At 47.8% G+C, this 17,108-nt stretch overlaps 1 protein-coding gene across 1 annotated transcript in view; it reads left to right on the plus strand.

Moving 5' to 3' along the window:
• The window catches only part of aff2 (AF4/FMR2 family, member 2), a 97,925-nt gene that overhangs the window by 8,933 nt on the left and 71,884 nt on the right, over window positions 1–17,108 (plus strand). Inside the window, 2 exon segments of the mRNA XM_034544154.1 lie at window positions 4,076–4,724; window positions 5,314–5,747. Of these exon segments, the coding sequence (XP_034400045.1) occupies window positions 4,076–4,724; window positions 5,314–5,747 (1,083 nt within the window).

Consider the following 17,108-nt stretch of genomic DNA (forward strand, 5'->3'; position numbering starts at 1 on the left):
TGGTAGCAAACGGGATAATTATAACATCCAGCAGAAACAAAGCACCATTGCCATTAGTTGGGAGTTGTGTTTCTGGCCACCTGATGAATGTTAGTCTCTAACACAGTAATACTTTACCATGGTTGTTTTGTAAGCTGTTAGCCAAACACATCGTCCATTCCGTTAGCATCTAACCAAACACACCGTCCATTCCGTTAGCATCTAGCAAAACACACCGTCCATTCCATTAGCATCTAACCAAACACACCGTCCATTCCGTTAGCATCTAGCCAAACACACCGTCCATTCCGTTAGCATCTAGCGAAACACACCGTCCATTCCGTTAGCATCTAGCCAAACACACTGTCAATTCCTTTAGCATCTAACCAAACACAACGTCCATTACATTAGTATCTAGCCATACACACTGTCAATTCCGTTAGCATCTAACAAAACACAACCGTCCATGCCGTGAGCATCTAGCCAAGCACACCGTCCATGCCGTGAGCATCTAACCAAACACACCGTCCACTCCGTTAGCATTTAGCCAAAAACACTGTCCATTCCGTTAGCATTTAGCCAAACACACCATCCACTCCGTTAGCATCTAGCCAAACACACCCTCCAGTCCGTTAGCATCTAACAACACACAACCTCCATTCCGTTAGTATCTAGCCAAAATATGTTTTGTGAAAGTGTGAGTCACCGCAACCACAAGGTCCTTGAGTGTGCAGCCATAACTGGCCACCCAAAATATTATGCTGCAGCAGAATGCGAGATAAGTCGTGGACAGAAATGTAGGTGCACACTCACTCGCTCACAGACACACGCAACAGGAAGCAGAGATGCAGACTGTTCTAAAGCTGCGTTTTGGGTGAAAACCTTCCTCATTTCGGATTCTTTCGGTGGGCTATTGTGCCGAGGATTTTCTACATCTGTCATTAATTACAGTGATTAAGTTAACGGTGGGAACGATAACTCACGAAGGTAAACATAGCTCCAACAAAACTGGCAGCAATGATGCATCTTAGAAGAGACTGGCCCAGAGGGGGCGACCGCATCATCCATAAAGGGGGACAACATGTGTACTTGTTTCATATTACACCCTTTTTATTCAACTTATCTTTTCCCACCATGCACTTTATCTCTCACTGCTGTTAAACTTGAGAAACGACTTTGGCACACCTTGCTACTCTCTTCTGCTGATTTATTCGCCACACTAACAATTTAATTCTTTTTTTTTTTTTCTGAGGGTGTTGCTTTACCAAGGCCTGTGCAACCTCGCTGCACTTTCTCTGGGTCGCCGTGCTGACTGAACTTACTGAACTGCTCCTTTTAAAGATCTTTATCCGCCCTTTTTCATTATCACAGAGGATTTATAGACATTTATTTTCCCTCCGTCGTTCATATTTTCATCAGTCTCTCTCTCTCTCTCTCTCTGTACCTGTGTATCCATTGCGTGTCCGTCACTCTCGTTCTCTGTCTTTCCCTCTCTCCCTCTCCACTGTTCATTCTCTCTGTCAGCTATTAGCTAATCCCTCTTCTAATCCTGTTAAAGAGCGTTATGCTGTTAGCAGCTATTTGGGATGATCTATTCACACATACACACACGCACACACACACACACACACACACACACACACACACACACATTCACACACACACACACACACACAAACACATTCACACACACATAGGTATTCATCCTCTCCTTCTCCTCTGTTTTCCATTTTGCCTCTCTGTAAATGTGTTTTCTGTTCCTCTTCAGCCACCAAATCTTTTATTCATGAGCCCGAGATGGAGAAGAGATGAGCTAATTTATTCACAGCTAACTTTGGCTCGCCACGGCGTGTAGTGTTTGTGTGTGTGTGTGTGTGTGTGTGTGTGTGTGTTTGTGTGCAAAAATTACATTTGTTAAGATTATTTGAAAGCAATTCTCTCCTTTCTTGTATGAGTCTTTTGTAAATAAGGCTTGATTCTTTGCCCTGTTTCTTTTTGTCTTTTTGTTTTTCTGCTTTGTTAGTGTGAAAATGAAGGATGAAGTGAGAGTAGCAGTGAGAGGAATGCTGCTTCCAGTCTCTTGAGGTTTTTTTTACCTGGTGTTCACCTTAGATTTTTGTTTAGTTTAATAGTAACAGAGATATCCTTTCACTCTGTGTTTCTAGTCCTGTGCTAATCTTAACAAAACAATATCAAACACAAGGGTTATCTGATGACTTCATAATTTGAGGTCGTCTTCTCTTCCCTCTAAGTTACCGGGGGAAGTATTAGTGAGGGCTTTAAGAGCACATTGGGTCAGAATTCAGGAGACTCATCCGGCTATTGATTTAGGTAGTTGTTATAAACGGCCCTAGAGAGGGAGAAGTTATGTCTCAGCCCCAAGATAATCCTGAGGATTGTGTCTGTAGATTTGAGAGAAACACAACCCTCCGTTATCTTGGTTGAATGCAGTAAATGTAACGTATGTATGGGGGTGGGGGGGTGTTGGAGCACTTAAATCACAGGAGTTCCCTCAGTCCGATACGAAGAGAGTTTACCTCCAGAGTGGAAGCTACTCTATTAATCAGTTAGTTGACGGACAGAATACCGATCGGGATCTCGTTTGATAACTCATTTAGCCATGCTAGCGCTTTGCTCCAGACTCGTCTATCTCAGCAGCCATCTGAGGGATAACCACAAGGTTTTGTACAGTCATGATCCCAGAGGATGAATCCTGATGACCTCCATGATCTCCGGAGCTGCTGTAGACGCTTAGGCTTGTTACCGCAATATAGCAATTATCTTCAAAATGATGCTTACAATACTCTATTGGAGCAAATGCCAGAGTGGTGTTATACTAAATTCCCCTCCTCGGCAACATGACCTCTCCATGGATCATTTGCCTGTTATATAAGTATTGTTGGGTTTTTGACTAACGTCGTTTGCATCTAGAAAAAAACAAACAGAACCCAGACCCACAAGAAATAGCCAAGAAACGTGCTTTGTAGAGAAGTGGAGACTTTTGGATCAAGTTCACCAACCGCTCCGTTGCTTCTTTGAACTCCTTTGAAACCTCGAAGTGCACAAGATGTGCGGTTCTTCCGACCCCTTCTGAAATACACGTAGACGGTGTTAAGTTCCGCTCCAATCAGTGTGGGGGATGACTCATTATTATTTCTATTGGATGTAACTCGATGCTCTCTCCAGAAATATTACCTACAATTAGTTAAGCTCCCGCTGCCTATGAACTTGCATTTAATTATTCATTAACCTCTCCCAACATTCACAATGTCCTGAAAGTGAGATGGAAGGTCTTCTTCCCTCCTTCTCATCCGTTTCAACCTATTTAAACCCGCTGTCGCTTTACTCGACTTTCACTCCGCGTTACCGGTTTGTCAGACGGCTCGGATCCATCGATCGCCCCCACAACAAACAAAACAACAAGCCGTAAAGTTGCAGTGTGACGTTTCCTCCCGTCTCCTCGCCGTTCGTCCGCGATTCGTGAGGAAATGTCTCAATTGAATTACGGGCTGCAGAATCTTGCATAATTCAGACCCGGCCCATGATTAATGTATTTGCTTCACTTATATGTCGCTCAGGTAGAAGAGAAATGTCAAAGGACGGGGGCGATAATCTGCGAGAATCCGGTTCCAAATATAGATCGACTGAAACCCCCCCCCTCCCGCTGATTGCCCTTGTCCTTTTTCCAAAACGTGCCGCTCCATCATTAATGAAGCTGTCGTCGGCTGACACTAAAGGAACTCTCGAGCTATTCTGAGGAACATCTCTGCGTTGGCGCGTAGCGGCTTAAGGGGCCATTCCTCCATATATCAGCACGGCCCGCACTGTCCTCCAAGCCGTGATTGCTTGAGAATCCGGGGTCGGGCAAATAATGATTCCTGCCCCATTAATTTTATGGCACCAGGCCGGATGGGGACCCTCTTAAGGGTGCCATGTGTTTAAATTAATCATCGCGTCCTGATGTCTGGTCAGTGGTAAAGAGGGCTTTTCATCAAGCCGGAAGAAAAAAGGAAAAATTTAAAGACTTAATTAATGTTCTTCTCGCTCTCTCTCTCTCGCCCTCCCTCTTGTCTTTTTTTCCCCCTTCCCTTTTCAGACTAATAAAGGTGATGCGTTGGCCAGTCGCGTCCAGAACACGCTTGGTTCCTACGAGGAAATGAAAGACCTGTTAACCAGCCACTCCAACCAGAGCCACTTGGTGGGAATCCCCAAAGGCAGCAACAACCTGCAGACCCCGACCACGTCGACGACGGAGAGGCCCGCCTTGGAGACCCAGCTTTTCAACGAAGCCCTGAGAGGAGGGACAGGTGGTGGAGGAGGAGGAGGAGCAGCAGAGGGAGGCGGGGACAAGAGGATGGGAAACGCGTCTTCCTCCTCTTCGACTGCCATGCAGCCGCCCGCCGCGGCTGCGTCGTCAGCCAGCGCCACGGCGACCCCGCATCCGAGTTCCAAAATGTCCCGAAGCTCCATGGACTGGTCGAGGGCCGGCCACGGACAGAGCACCCAGGGGGGCGGCCTCGTTCTGGGGTTGGCGCCGGTCACGGCCGCCACGGGTGGGAGAGGGAAACTGTCTCTAATGGAGGAACAGCAAATGCAGCGGCACGACGAGCTGTTCAGCTCGCTCAAAGACGAGCTCGGCCTCAAAGGCGACTCGAGCCCTTCGTCCTCCTCTTCGTCCTCCTCTTCCTCGTCCTCTTCTCGGAGAAGGCACGCATCACACCCCTCCAAAACCCTTCCTCTTCCAGGTAAGCCCCGCCCTGAACACCAGTCGTGTGTCTTTATGCTAAACATAGAGAGAGTTAGCTTAGCTTAGCATAGCATAGCATTAAAACAGTATGCAGGAAAAAACAGTAAGACAAAAAATCTGCATACTAGCACCTCTTTTTGTAGTTAGCGTGTTATATCTTAAAGTGGTGCTTATTTTAGAAGGAGCGAGGCTAGCTGTCTCCCAATGGTTCCAGTCTTTATGCTAGGCTAATGCTGCAATCCTGCAGTGTCTGCACAATAGAAGAGGAAATAAACCTGAGCCATGAGTGCTGTGGAATCATTTCAATGCGGAACAGACTCCATCACCTTTTGGGCGGGGTTCCTGAAAATGAACATCTGTATCTGATGATAAACCACATCTTTCAGCTGATTTCTAAACACATAATTTGCTTTGATTGTGATTGGCTCCATCCATCTGGGAGAGGGCTTCTTTTTTTTTTTTTTTGCCGTTAGATTCTGACAGCACAGAGCAGAACAGAATTATATTAGAACAGGTGTTGCTGTGGTTATTTTGGACTTTTCTTTTTTTTTGACGGTCTCTTTTTCATTTTTCATTCTTCTTCACAGATGGCGGCAATTTCCGATCTTCCACCGTGGACGGCGGCCATTTCAAGTCTTCCACTAACGCGGAAAATGGTGGACATTTTAAATCCTCCCCGTTTGAAAACGAGACCAGCTCCCACCTCTCTACATCCTCCTCCCCGCTGGCTTCCACGTCCGTTCTGACAACGCCCACCCCTGGTCTAACCACTCCCACGTCCGGGCTGACCACGCCCACCTTCCCGCCCGGTAGCCTATCGGGGAAGCCGATGGCAATCCAGCAGAAGCCCACCGCATACGTTCGCCCGATGGACGGCCAGGACCAGGTGCCGAGTGACTCGCCCCAGATGAAACCCCCTCTGGTGCCCACGGAGGGGTTCAACAACAGTCAGGCTTACGGAGGAAACGCCGGGAACGCCAAGAACAAGCTGCCGAAACTGAGCCTCGGCCACACGGGGGAGGTAAGAAGCACGGTTACCGGCCGTATCAAGTTGGTAGGGGATGAACGCTGATCCCTACAATGTCCCCTATTGTTGTATAATAATAGTAATTTAAAAAATATATTTCACAGTAACCTCTTGATATTGATACATATTGTTTCATACACCACGCAATAACCCCAAGCAAAAAGAAAACAACAACAAGCCGTTTACATTACCAATGATGCTTGGTAGAGTTCCCAGGCCGATCTCAATTTCAAACTGGCCCAATTTAATAAATACAGCCCACCTCAGGACCTTTCCTGAAACGCGTGTAAAACTGTAAAACCACTGCACGCTCAATGGAAAGCACATCATGAGCAAACACAGCTTCACATCGGCATCAAACAATAACCAACGTTCAAATATTCGATAAATAGACGAGTGCATGTCTGCATGTTTCGATTTGAACGGCAACTCCCTCCACTCACCGACCTCCTGGTGAATATTCACACTTTTGGCTAATTGAAATGTCAAACAAATCCATCACACACACACACACACACACACTTTCTCTCTCTCTCTGTCTTGCTCTCTGTCTCTCACTCTTTCCCTTTTCCAAACAGCAAGAAACACCAGGGTTGGTGTGTGTGTGTGTGTGTGTGTGTGTGTGTGTGTGTGTGTGTGTGCGTATGCGTGTGTGTGTGTGTGTGTGTGTGTGTGCGTGCGTGTGTGTGTGAGTGTGAAACCGGCGAGTAGTCATCCATATCGAGCAAGCCAGCTGTTCCTGTGCTTTGATAGAGCTTGTGTGTGTGTGTGTGTGTGTGTGTGTGTGTGTGAGTGTGTGTGTGTGTGTGCGTGCGTGCGAGTGTGTGTGTGTGTGTGTGCGCGCGCAGCACTCCAAATGAGCCCGAGATGGAGCTTTGAGCATATGGCACCGGGAAGGAGGAAGCAAAAAGGGAGACGGGAGGGAATTAAAATCTACTTTACTTTCAACACTTTCTTGTCGAGGGGTGAGAACGAGAGTAAGTACATTCATGGCCGTGAGTGGTTTTCTCTCACTTTGTTTTCACCCACACACCCATGGATGCTGCCGTTATCGCCCCGCTCACCGTTTAGTTTTTTTCCCACTCCTCTCATATTTATTCCGGGGGAGAATTTTATTGGCAGGCAAATGCAAACTGGATGCAGGAACCGAGGGGGGGGGGGGGGGGGGGGGCGGGTGGGGGTGGGGGGGTGGGGGTGGGGGAGACGAAGGGGAGACTGATGATAAGAAACCGAGGGGGACGAGGCAGGGAGACTAAGGAGGGATAGAGGAAGACAATGAGCGACTGATTACAGCACCTTATCATCGCTGTATTTGTTCTGGTGAGATGAGTTATTGGATGTGTTCTGCAGCTTAAACGGCGAAGCGGAGGATTGAAACGCCAAAACGAAGGCTTGGAGAATCCCGCCGCTCATTTCTTTTTGTCGAGACAACCGGGAGCAAAATGTCCACACTTTACCCTTTTGATTAGCCAACCACAACGCCTGGCAACACAGTCACGGGGGATCCACCAGAGGCCCCACGATACAATCAGGATACCAACAAGTCACAATGCGAAATGATTGCGATATCCAACATCATATTCGGATTCATTTCCTATTTGCAATTATAAATTAGGCCGTTGTTTCACATCTTTGCTCACTTCTATCCATTTCCCAATAGGCCTATAGCCAGTGAACTCAAATATCTATCATCATCATCATCATCATCATCAACGAGTTCTAAAAACACAGATATAGTATTTGTGTTGACTGAAAATTAAAGTAATTTTATATATATGAAATAAAGCTGCTCAGAGCTCGTGTTTGGAAGTCAAACAGCTCATAATTCATCTCTAATATCTAGTTATGTTGCTGTGAAAATATCGACTTCAAACAACTGGAGGAATACAAGATTCTCACCAAAAAACTGCAATTGGACGAAATTACATTTGAACACATCATGATATCGTTCTAATTACCTTTCGTCCAATACTCATTGTTGCTACACGGAGCTTGAACGCACCACGATGTAACCCACATGGAACCTCCTCCGTTATGATAACGTATAATAACGTTACGGGCTCTGTTATGGCTGTAGAAAGCATTAACGCAGGTCATCGTGGAGTTAATCCGCGGTTCCCCGCTCGTTCTCTGAATCCAGAATGCCCCCACTGGAGGGTTGGTACCCCTCTGACACGTTCAATGTGTCTCAATGCAGGAATCATCATCATAGCTATCGCAGCTTCTTCGCTTCTCACGGTTATGAAACCGTCACTCATATAGCCGCAGTTGATCGGGGTAATCCCGACGCCCCTGATTGTCATATTAATAGTTCATATAATAAAAGATCGAGACCTGCTCGTTTGTGTATCGATACAATATTGCCACACAAAGTATAACAAATTAAATATGTGTGTGTGTGTGTGTGTGTGTGTGTGTGTGTGTGTGTGTGTGTGTGCGCGCAATAAGTCTTTAAACTGCTGTGGAAGCTTTCTGTTACCGCTATAGAAATATTGATTAGAGCTTGTTATTCCCAAGTGTGTGTGTGTGTGAGAGAGAGAGAGAGAGAGAGAGAGAGAGAGAGATAACACTATCGATCTTTTCCTAAAAGTTACAGTAGACTTAAATCTACCTCTGTACACGCACACACACACATACACACACACACACACACACACACACACACACACACACTGCATGATTTTACTTTGGACTAATCCAGTGTGACACATCATGATGTCCAGCTGTTCACGCTGCAGTTTCATTGCATATTTTGAATCAATCAATTCAGGGCAAAGTTCCTCGGCGCTCCCCTCCGATCGCTGTGCGGACGGACCGGCGGGAGTTCTGCAAACCAAACAGCATGAAAGGTCTCCCTGCAGTGCACGCAGGGCCCATAATTCATGCCAAAATATTGAGACTTAGCTACTAGATCAGGCCTTCTCCTGAACAAAATGTTCCACAAAAAGTTTTAACCTCAGTGTCACATAAATTCAATAGGCTTATGAAAGAATGATATTTTATTAGGGATGATCTCGTCTTCTATTTTCGAATGACGAAGACCTGTCGGCGCTGCACAGAAGCTCTGAGCGGCTCCCGGTGGCGTTCAGTCGCACAACCCTCGAGTGGAGTGGGTAAACAGCTGTGTCTGCGAGCGCCGCGGCAACGAGGTACACACGGAGGTGACAGGTGACGCTTCCAACAGCGGCGTGACAAGTTTCATTTACATGTAGCTCAAAGGGAAGAGCCGGTGTAATTTCACGCCGATTTGAGGCCTTTCCGTGGTGTTTTCTTGCCCCCCCCCCCCCCCCTCGAGGAGGCGAGCGTGGAGATGCGCCCGGCCGCTAATATGGCGGTAAATAAGAAAGCAGGGTAGACTAAGACCTCCAGTCGGTAATACCCGCGAGGCGACCAAATCAATGCGTCTCTCAGAGAAAGCATTTGTTTACGCCCCTTGGCGCGAGAGGATCCTGCCTTTTGTGCGCCGTAACTCTCTCTCCGGGTGAGAGGGAACGCTGGCGTTTACGTTTATAGAAAAAAACCGGATGTCGGCTGAGGCAGCCGGGTGGACTGACTACAGATGGACTTACTCTTTAAAACATCCGACACGAGGTCTTGTCAAGGACCTTTCATCCGTTCAGAAAGCGCTCGGCGGCGTGCATGCTGAGCAGGTCACGCCGGGACCGAAAGGATGGACGCCCCTTTTAGGTTGTGCTTCGTTAGCTTTTATGTACCTATTTTTCTTCTTCCCCGACTTGAAAAGATCAAAGACAGGAGTTAACACATTTCCCGGCCCGTCTCTCTCACTTCAACAGACGCGTGAACAAAGGGCAAATGTGGACAAATGTCACCGGAAGTTGCCTGAAATGTCCTAGCAGCTGACTCCAGTTCTGATCCGTTCGACACGTAATGCTTTGGCACGATAAGTGGTGCACGGAGGTGCCAGATGATGTCATATTACACATTTTGCATTAATTTGCCACATCAAGCGTCTTTTGAGTGGGGTGAGCCGGTGCAAATCGGCGTCAGCTGTACCCGCTTGTTGAGTCATCACATTGACTTCCCCCTGCCATGGTCATGAGAGTGGTAGTGATGTCTCGCTCCAGACATGGTTTACGACCTTCTTATCCAAACAGCAATTTGCCAGTTTTTTGTTGTTGTTTAGAATGAAGTGATTTTTAAAGCATCACGAATCAATATTTTCATATTAACGATGCATTCAAATGAATGTGTGTAATGTGAAATAGTTTTGCTCGCAGTGATGAACCCACAGTGAAACGTCCCTCTCAACACTCGCTCCTGTTTCAAACAAGCCAGAGAACACCAGCAGAAGAGTCCGATATTTTCTTCAGGAGGTGGTGGAGACCAAAACTGAGCCAAAAGGCTAAATATTGGGCTTTAAATGCGTCAGGCGGGCAGACACAGGACTCCAAACGAAGGCTAGTGTTTCTTTCTGTCCTGCTAAACTGTATAATTATCATTCACGGCTCACCGACAGATATTGGCAAAGTCAAGAGGAAAAGAAGACGTAAAAATACAATCTTGAAAAAAAGCATTTAAATAGTCTGCCAGCACAGCGAAGTGGTCACGAGAGAGGTTTCTACCGACTGAAGTTAAGTGTCTGCAGTGGTGAAGTATCTGAATTAACATGAGGCCGATTCATGGAAAACACTCTGTTGGCTTTCTCAGGGAGCTGTGGATCAGAATAATCTACTTTCTACTGCCGAAGTCAACAAACGCTTAAAGAAGCTTTCCCTGTTTGTCCATTCTTCATTGCAACAGTGCGGATGGATAGCCGGGCGTCCGCGGGGGAATAACGCTGAAAAAGGGGCGCCAGAGAGCTGGGTGTGTATGAAAATACGGCGTGTAGAAATACCTTCTCTGAGGAAATAAGAGAAGGGGCGAGAAACGGGGTGACGAGGGGAGGGGAGGGGGGGGGTACAGATATTCTCCCACTTCCAGCAGAACTAGAAGAGAGTTATGAGGAGTCTGCCAATGCAGCAAACAGCTGGCCTCATTTGCATAATACCCATCAGGCCTCACTTTCCCTCCGGCTGCTTGTCAACTCACGACCGCGACGTAACACGAATGTGCGCGCGCACACACACACACACACACACACGCACATGGTGCGGTCTTTCACCGTGTCGCCGCCTGCCAATACATTTCTATAGGCAGCAGGTATCTCTGATACTATATCAAAGCTCCTCCGCCACTCAATGAAAGCCTGTTAACGCTTTCATTTATTCGATATTCATAGAGCCCACTGATTGCCGCCGCAGAGAGGGAGAGATGAAATGATTTAGCTATTCCGCCGATAATAAAATGATCATAAAATGGCCTTCTGGGAAACAAATAGAATAGAGACCAAGGAATCAAACGGCCGTTTGATTGGCTGCGGCGGGACAGAGGAGAGGGTGCTCGGGGAAGAAATGCACTGTAGCCAAATGGCATGAAAGGGAGGTCTCCCATCAGCAAGGTGCTGCCGGGGTGTCATCACAGCAATAGCTGCCCGGTGATGAGAGAGATCACAGAGGGGGGGGGGGGGTCTCCACGGGGTTCTTCAGGTTCAGCTGTGTGTCGGAAGAGCTGACGAAATCCGACGGACGTTGCTACGTTTCCTATCACATTTCAAAGATTGCTCTCCTAAGTGCACGCACGCACACACACACACACATACACACACACACGCACACACACACACACACACACACACACACGGTGTGGTGGGTCTTATGATCCACACCACAGAGAGGCTAGTTATGTAGCGGCTCTGGTTAGAACAGGACATGATTGGAGATGAGCTGTTTTCCCCGGGGATTAACATTACAGCTCTGTTGGCCGGATTAGCCGCAATGATCAGCATTGATCTCCGCCGTCACTTTAAGAGGCCGGCGGTGTGTGTCATCGGCCCCTCAAGAGGGCCGTCTTGTCCCGGCTCCTCAGTGAATCCCCTTCCTTCACACCTCCTGAACCAGACATTTATCTCCCACCAGAAGGCCGGCCGGATGTTATTTAAAAATGTTCCGGCCACGCTCCGGCGGCGAACCCGAGGTCGGCGGTTCCAAGTCGGGGCAGGCGATGAGCGCTTGACAGGCAGCGCCTGCTGATCGCTGACCGCGGGGGTCTCTGCAGTCAATCCCCGGCTCGTCTGCTGGACTGAGTCGGGGGCCCTTTTAAGTGCCGGCAGCAGCAGCGGCGTGTAGCCAGGGTCCGGGGTCCGGGGATAACGCTGTCAAGGATTTAATTCATAGTGCGGTCCGTGACATTTGAAAAACATAATTACGAGCAGCGGCGGAGGAAGTATTCAGATCCTTTTAACATAAAAGCGTCAATATCACAGTGTCGTGAATTATAAGTAAAAGTCCCCCATTTAAATATGTAACTTAATTAAGCTTGCAGCCAAATGCACTAAAAACAGTGAAAGTATCTGTTGTGCAGAATGGCTCCTTTTACAGTATAGTAGTAAATGATGTTATCGAGTTATTGTAATTGACTTGAACATATAAGCAGCTTTTTAGTGTCGAGCTAATTTTAACATGTTTATATGCAGCCAAATAAAGTGGCTGTTTTTATTGTTCCATTGTTCCAGTGAACCCATGCTCCTCCTTCACAATACATGTCACTGAAGTCCTTCATCATAGTAATATATCAGTTAGAGGGAGGACATTTTTTAGGATTTAGCATTCCTCAGAATATTTCCCAATTGAAGCTATTTTCTGTTCCTGAGCTACGACTGCACGTAATGTTTATTTATTTTTAATCTATTAATCAATTTAATGTTGTAGTTTTTTTATTAGTCAACTAATTTAATGACTAATTTATTAATAATTCTAACGATGCATTTATATATTCCTGATTGATTAAGAAGATTAACAACAACAACAACAACAACAACAACGCCATGGCCGTTAAAGTAAAGTAAAATATAAAATGCATATACCAACGTTAGATGACGCATGGTGCAACGTTGTGTTACCATGACAGCAGCTGTGCATGAATTACTTTTAACATGAAGAACCATTTAGAAAAAGGTATCGTAAGGGACTCAACAGACACACGTTGACACATCCAAACGTACACAAAGAGCTCCAAATGCTTTGGCTTTCGGAGGTGAGGCCAATGGGAAGGGCCTTAAAGTTGCATTCTCTCTACTGACCATCAGGGGGCGACTCCTCCGTTTGCAAAAAGAAGTCTGATTGTGAAGAAGTCTATGGGAAAAGGCCTCTACATCTCTCTTGATGTATTCCCTCAGTAAACATTGTAAACATGAGTTTATGGTTCACGGCCGCTTCGTCCACTTCTTACGTACAGTCTGTGGTTCGTACATCACAATCACCGTGACGATGAGCCATTTCCAGTTTAGAACTCGAGAAAAACCCTCCGTTCTTAAAAGGACTGTGGGTCACGCTACGCAAAGCAACGCCGTTTCACAATCGGTGAAGTGGATGAATCCGTCCGCACCACGCTGCTCATGTGGGATTGACGATGCTGCACTGCTTCAAATGCAATGACATTTATTCCCCCGGGAAGCTCATCCTAGTTAATACTTCTACTTCTCCACCAGTAAAACATAATGAATAACAAGGCAACTTCATCTCGGGCGATAAAAAACTCAGTCCGAAATGGCTAATAAGATATCCGACGATTCCATAACAGCTCGTGTCTGGCGCTCATAAAAATATGGTAATAAAAATCTTTATTACTCTTGGCGTTACAAAACAATACACGGTGAACCCCTACTGCTCGCTCTTTAGTATTATTCATTAGGTTCTGATACAGGCCAGTGGCTGTTCCTAACTGTGTGTGTGTCTGTGTGTGTGTGTGTGTGTGTGTGTGTGTGTGTGTGTGTGTGTGTGTGTGTGTGTGTGTGTGTGTTAGGGCCTTTTAATAAAAAATGCCCCGCTGGGCTCTGCATTGCCAGTTTGCCAATCAGAGCATAGCCACGATATGCAAATCACAAACACACACACACACACACACACAGACGTAAACACACACACACATAGACGTAAACACACACACACACACACACACACACAGTGGGAGAAGGAGTGTTTTGATCTACCAGGGCCATTACAGACATTTTAAAATCCTATGAATATAAAAAGGAGAGAGAGAGGGTGAGAAGGGTGTGAGCGAGAGGGGGAAGATGAGATAGACGGGCGAGAGAGCATCGCAGAAAGACAGAGAGGGAGGAGAGATAGGAAAGAGGGGAGGAAAGTTGAGAGGAAACAAGGTGTCCTGTTTTTGTTTTTTCCGTTCCGCGATTTAGTTCTCGGGAGAGGGAGAATGCATCAGAGAGATTACACGGAAGATGGACGATTAAATGGCTCCCTCGGTCTCTCTCTGACAATCTTTTATTTATTTTCGCATTGTTTTTTACATTTCTTTGTTGATATATTGTTGTGATATTACCGGAGTCTGATGGTGAGAGATGAAAGTCGTCCCAAAGCCTGAGATTTATGTGAATGCTCATTGTCAATGAACAGGACACGTGATTGGCTGATTGACCGAAAGGCGCCCTGCGATCAGAACACGGGCCGGCTGCAGTTACATGGACCAACGCAGGAATAAACAGCCATGACAGGTGGATGTGAGGAATTATTAGACTGTAGGTACCAAATCATCACAACTGTCTGGCCCCCTGACATTATTTAGAGGAGAAGAGAGGGGGGACAAGAGGAGAGGTGATGAGAGGAGGGGAGGAGAGAATGGGGAGAGGGGAGGGAAAGGAGAGGAGAGGGGAGGAGAGAATGGGGAGAGGGGAGGGAAAGGGGAGGAGAGAATGGGGAGAGGGAAGGGAAAGGAGAGGAAAGGGGAGGAGAGAATGGGGAGAGGGGAGGGAACGGAGAGGAGAGGGGAGGAGAGGAGAGAATGGGGGAAGGGGAGGAGAGAATGGGGAGAGGGAAGGGAAAGGAGAGGAGAGGGGAGGAGAGAATGGGGAGAGGGGAGGGAAAGGGGAGGAGAGAATGGGGAGAGGGAAGGGAAAGGAGAGGAAAGGGGAGGAGAGAATGGGGAGAGGGGAGGGAAAGGAGAGGAGAGGGGAGGAGAGAATGGGGAGAGGAGTGAAATGAGAGGAGGGAAAAGAGAGGGCAGGAGAGAATAGGGGAGAGGGAATGAGGGAGAAGAGAGGAGGGGGACAAGAGGGGAGGAAAGGAGAGAAGAGAGGAGTGGGAGAAGAAAAATGGAGAAGAGAGATGAGATGAGACAAGACGGAAGTAATGGAAAGAGGAGAGGAGAAGAGGGGAGGGGAGGACAGGAGAAGAGGGGAGGAGAGGAGAGAGAGCTAGAGGAAAGAAGAGGAGAGAAGATGGGAAAGGAGAGGAGAGGCAGCTAATAGGGTGATTAGGGGGGAGGAGAGCTGCAGTTGAGAAAAAAGAGCCAGTGTTGGATTATGTTCTCCTCTTAAGAGCTTACAGAGAACCAGCCGGTGTTTTACACCTCAGCTCTTAAGACCCCCAAATCCCCCGATTTAGACTTAACTGCATGGAGAGGAAAAAGGGAGGATGAGCGAGAGAGGAAATAAAAGGGAAGTGGGGGAGAAGGCGAGAAAGAGGCAGGAGGTAATAGAAGAAGAGTGAAGGAGGGAGATACAGAGAGAGGGTTAGTGTTCACTTAGAGTACACACTGTCGAAGCAATCGCACATCTCGAGCACACGGAAGTGAACGGAAGAAGCAGAAGAAGAAGACTTTCTTCAAGGGAAGTGAGACGCACATCGGTGTCCTTTCTGATCAGCTGATCAGGGGACCATCACAGCGTTTTTGTGCATCACAAGCTTTGCCCCCCTGTCACCCCGCCTCGGTGTGAAACACTGCAGCGGGGCCTCTGGGTGCAGCGGGGCCTCTAAGTGCAGCGAGGCCTCTAAGTGCAGCGGGGCCTCTGGGTGCAGCGGGGCCTTTGGGTGCAGCGGGGGCTCTGGGTGCAGCGGGGCCTCTGGGTACAGCGGGGCCTCTGGGTGCAGCGGGGCCTTTGGGTGCAGCGGGGCCTCTGGGTGCAGCGGGGCCTCTGGGTGCAGCGGGGCCTTTGGGTGCAGCGGGGCCTCTGGGTGCAGCGGGGCCTCTGGGTGCAGCGGGGCCTCTAAGTGCAGCGGGGCCTCTGGGTGCAGCGGGGCCTCTGGGTGCAGCGGGGCCTCTAAGTGCAGCGGGGCCTCTGGGTGCAGCGGGGCCTCTGGGTGCAGCGGGGCCTCTAAGTGCAGCGGGGCCTCTGGGTGCAGCGGGGCCTCTGGGTGCAGCGGGGCCTCTGGGTGCAGCGGGGCCTCTAAGTGCAGCGGGGCCTCTGGGTGCAGCGGAGCCTCTAAGTGCAGCGGGGCCTCTAAGTGCAGCGGGGCCTCTCCGAATGCCGAGGGGCCCACGCTGGCCCCTGGGATGGTGCTAGCATGGCTCTGCTGGCTGGCCCGAGTCTTATATTTCTTTCTACCTGACAGCGGAAAGAATGGAGTCAATATAGCAACGTGTGACCTGGGGTGGGCGATATGACCTAGATTTGATATCCCTGTATTTATTTGGGTTTATGTTGCGATGTTGGTTCTATATCAGGGTATTCGGAAATGAACAGGGATACTCCACCCAAAACAGGGTTCTAACAATGGCAATGTAAGGGAACATAGAAGCATAATACAAAAATGCAAACAAATATTATTTATATATTTATGTGTGCATTATCTCTGCTAGCCAGCAAAAAGAAGTCAGTATGTATATGAGTATCTTGATTTATTCCCTCAGTAAACATTGTAAACATGAGTTTATGGTCTCAATCTCTAGTTTCAAGTCTTCTTCAAAACAGCATGATGTTCATTTAGTAAATTAGGATTGATTTAGAGTCAAATAGATCATAAAGCGTATGCTTTAGGGCGGGCTTACTGTGATTGACAGGTCGCTGCCACTACCAGAGCTGTATACAGCGTCTGTACGTCACTCCTCCGCTTTCCAAATATATATAAGTTGGTTGTAAAAAGTCAAGAACGGCGACGACGAAATCACCGAACCTCGAGGCTTCATCACGGCGGTCCACGAACCAACAGGTGGCGCCACGGCGACTAAGTTCACTTCTTACGTAATCTAGTAGAGAACGTGGGTCATCGTTTAGTCCAGACTAAAACGCAATTGACATGTGGAGCCCAGACCCACCATGCTGTTTCAATACAGGCCCATCCCCCCCAAACGGTGTCCCATAGGTTCCCTCGCTGTCTTAGAAGTGTGTCCCAATCTACATAAAACGTCCCGTCAGACATCTGTTTGAAGTGACACCATTGATTTTGTGGACAAAGAGGATCCATTCAGTCCTCTGGTAATCATGTAAGTGTGTGTGTGCGACCGTGGATAAACACGCGAATGTAGAGACGGACACACACATTTGATGCCCTATTGTGCTCC

The sequence above is a fragment of the Cyclopterus lumpus genome, chromosome 10 (genome assembly GCF_009769545.1).
Source record: "Cyclopterus lumpus isolate fCycLum1 chromosome 10, fCycLum1.pri, whole genome shotgun sequence".
NCBI lineage: Eukaryota > Metazoa > Chordata > Actinopteri > Perciformes > Cyclopteridae > Cyclopterus > Cyclopterus lumpus.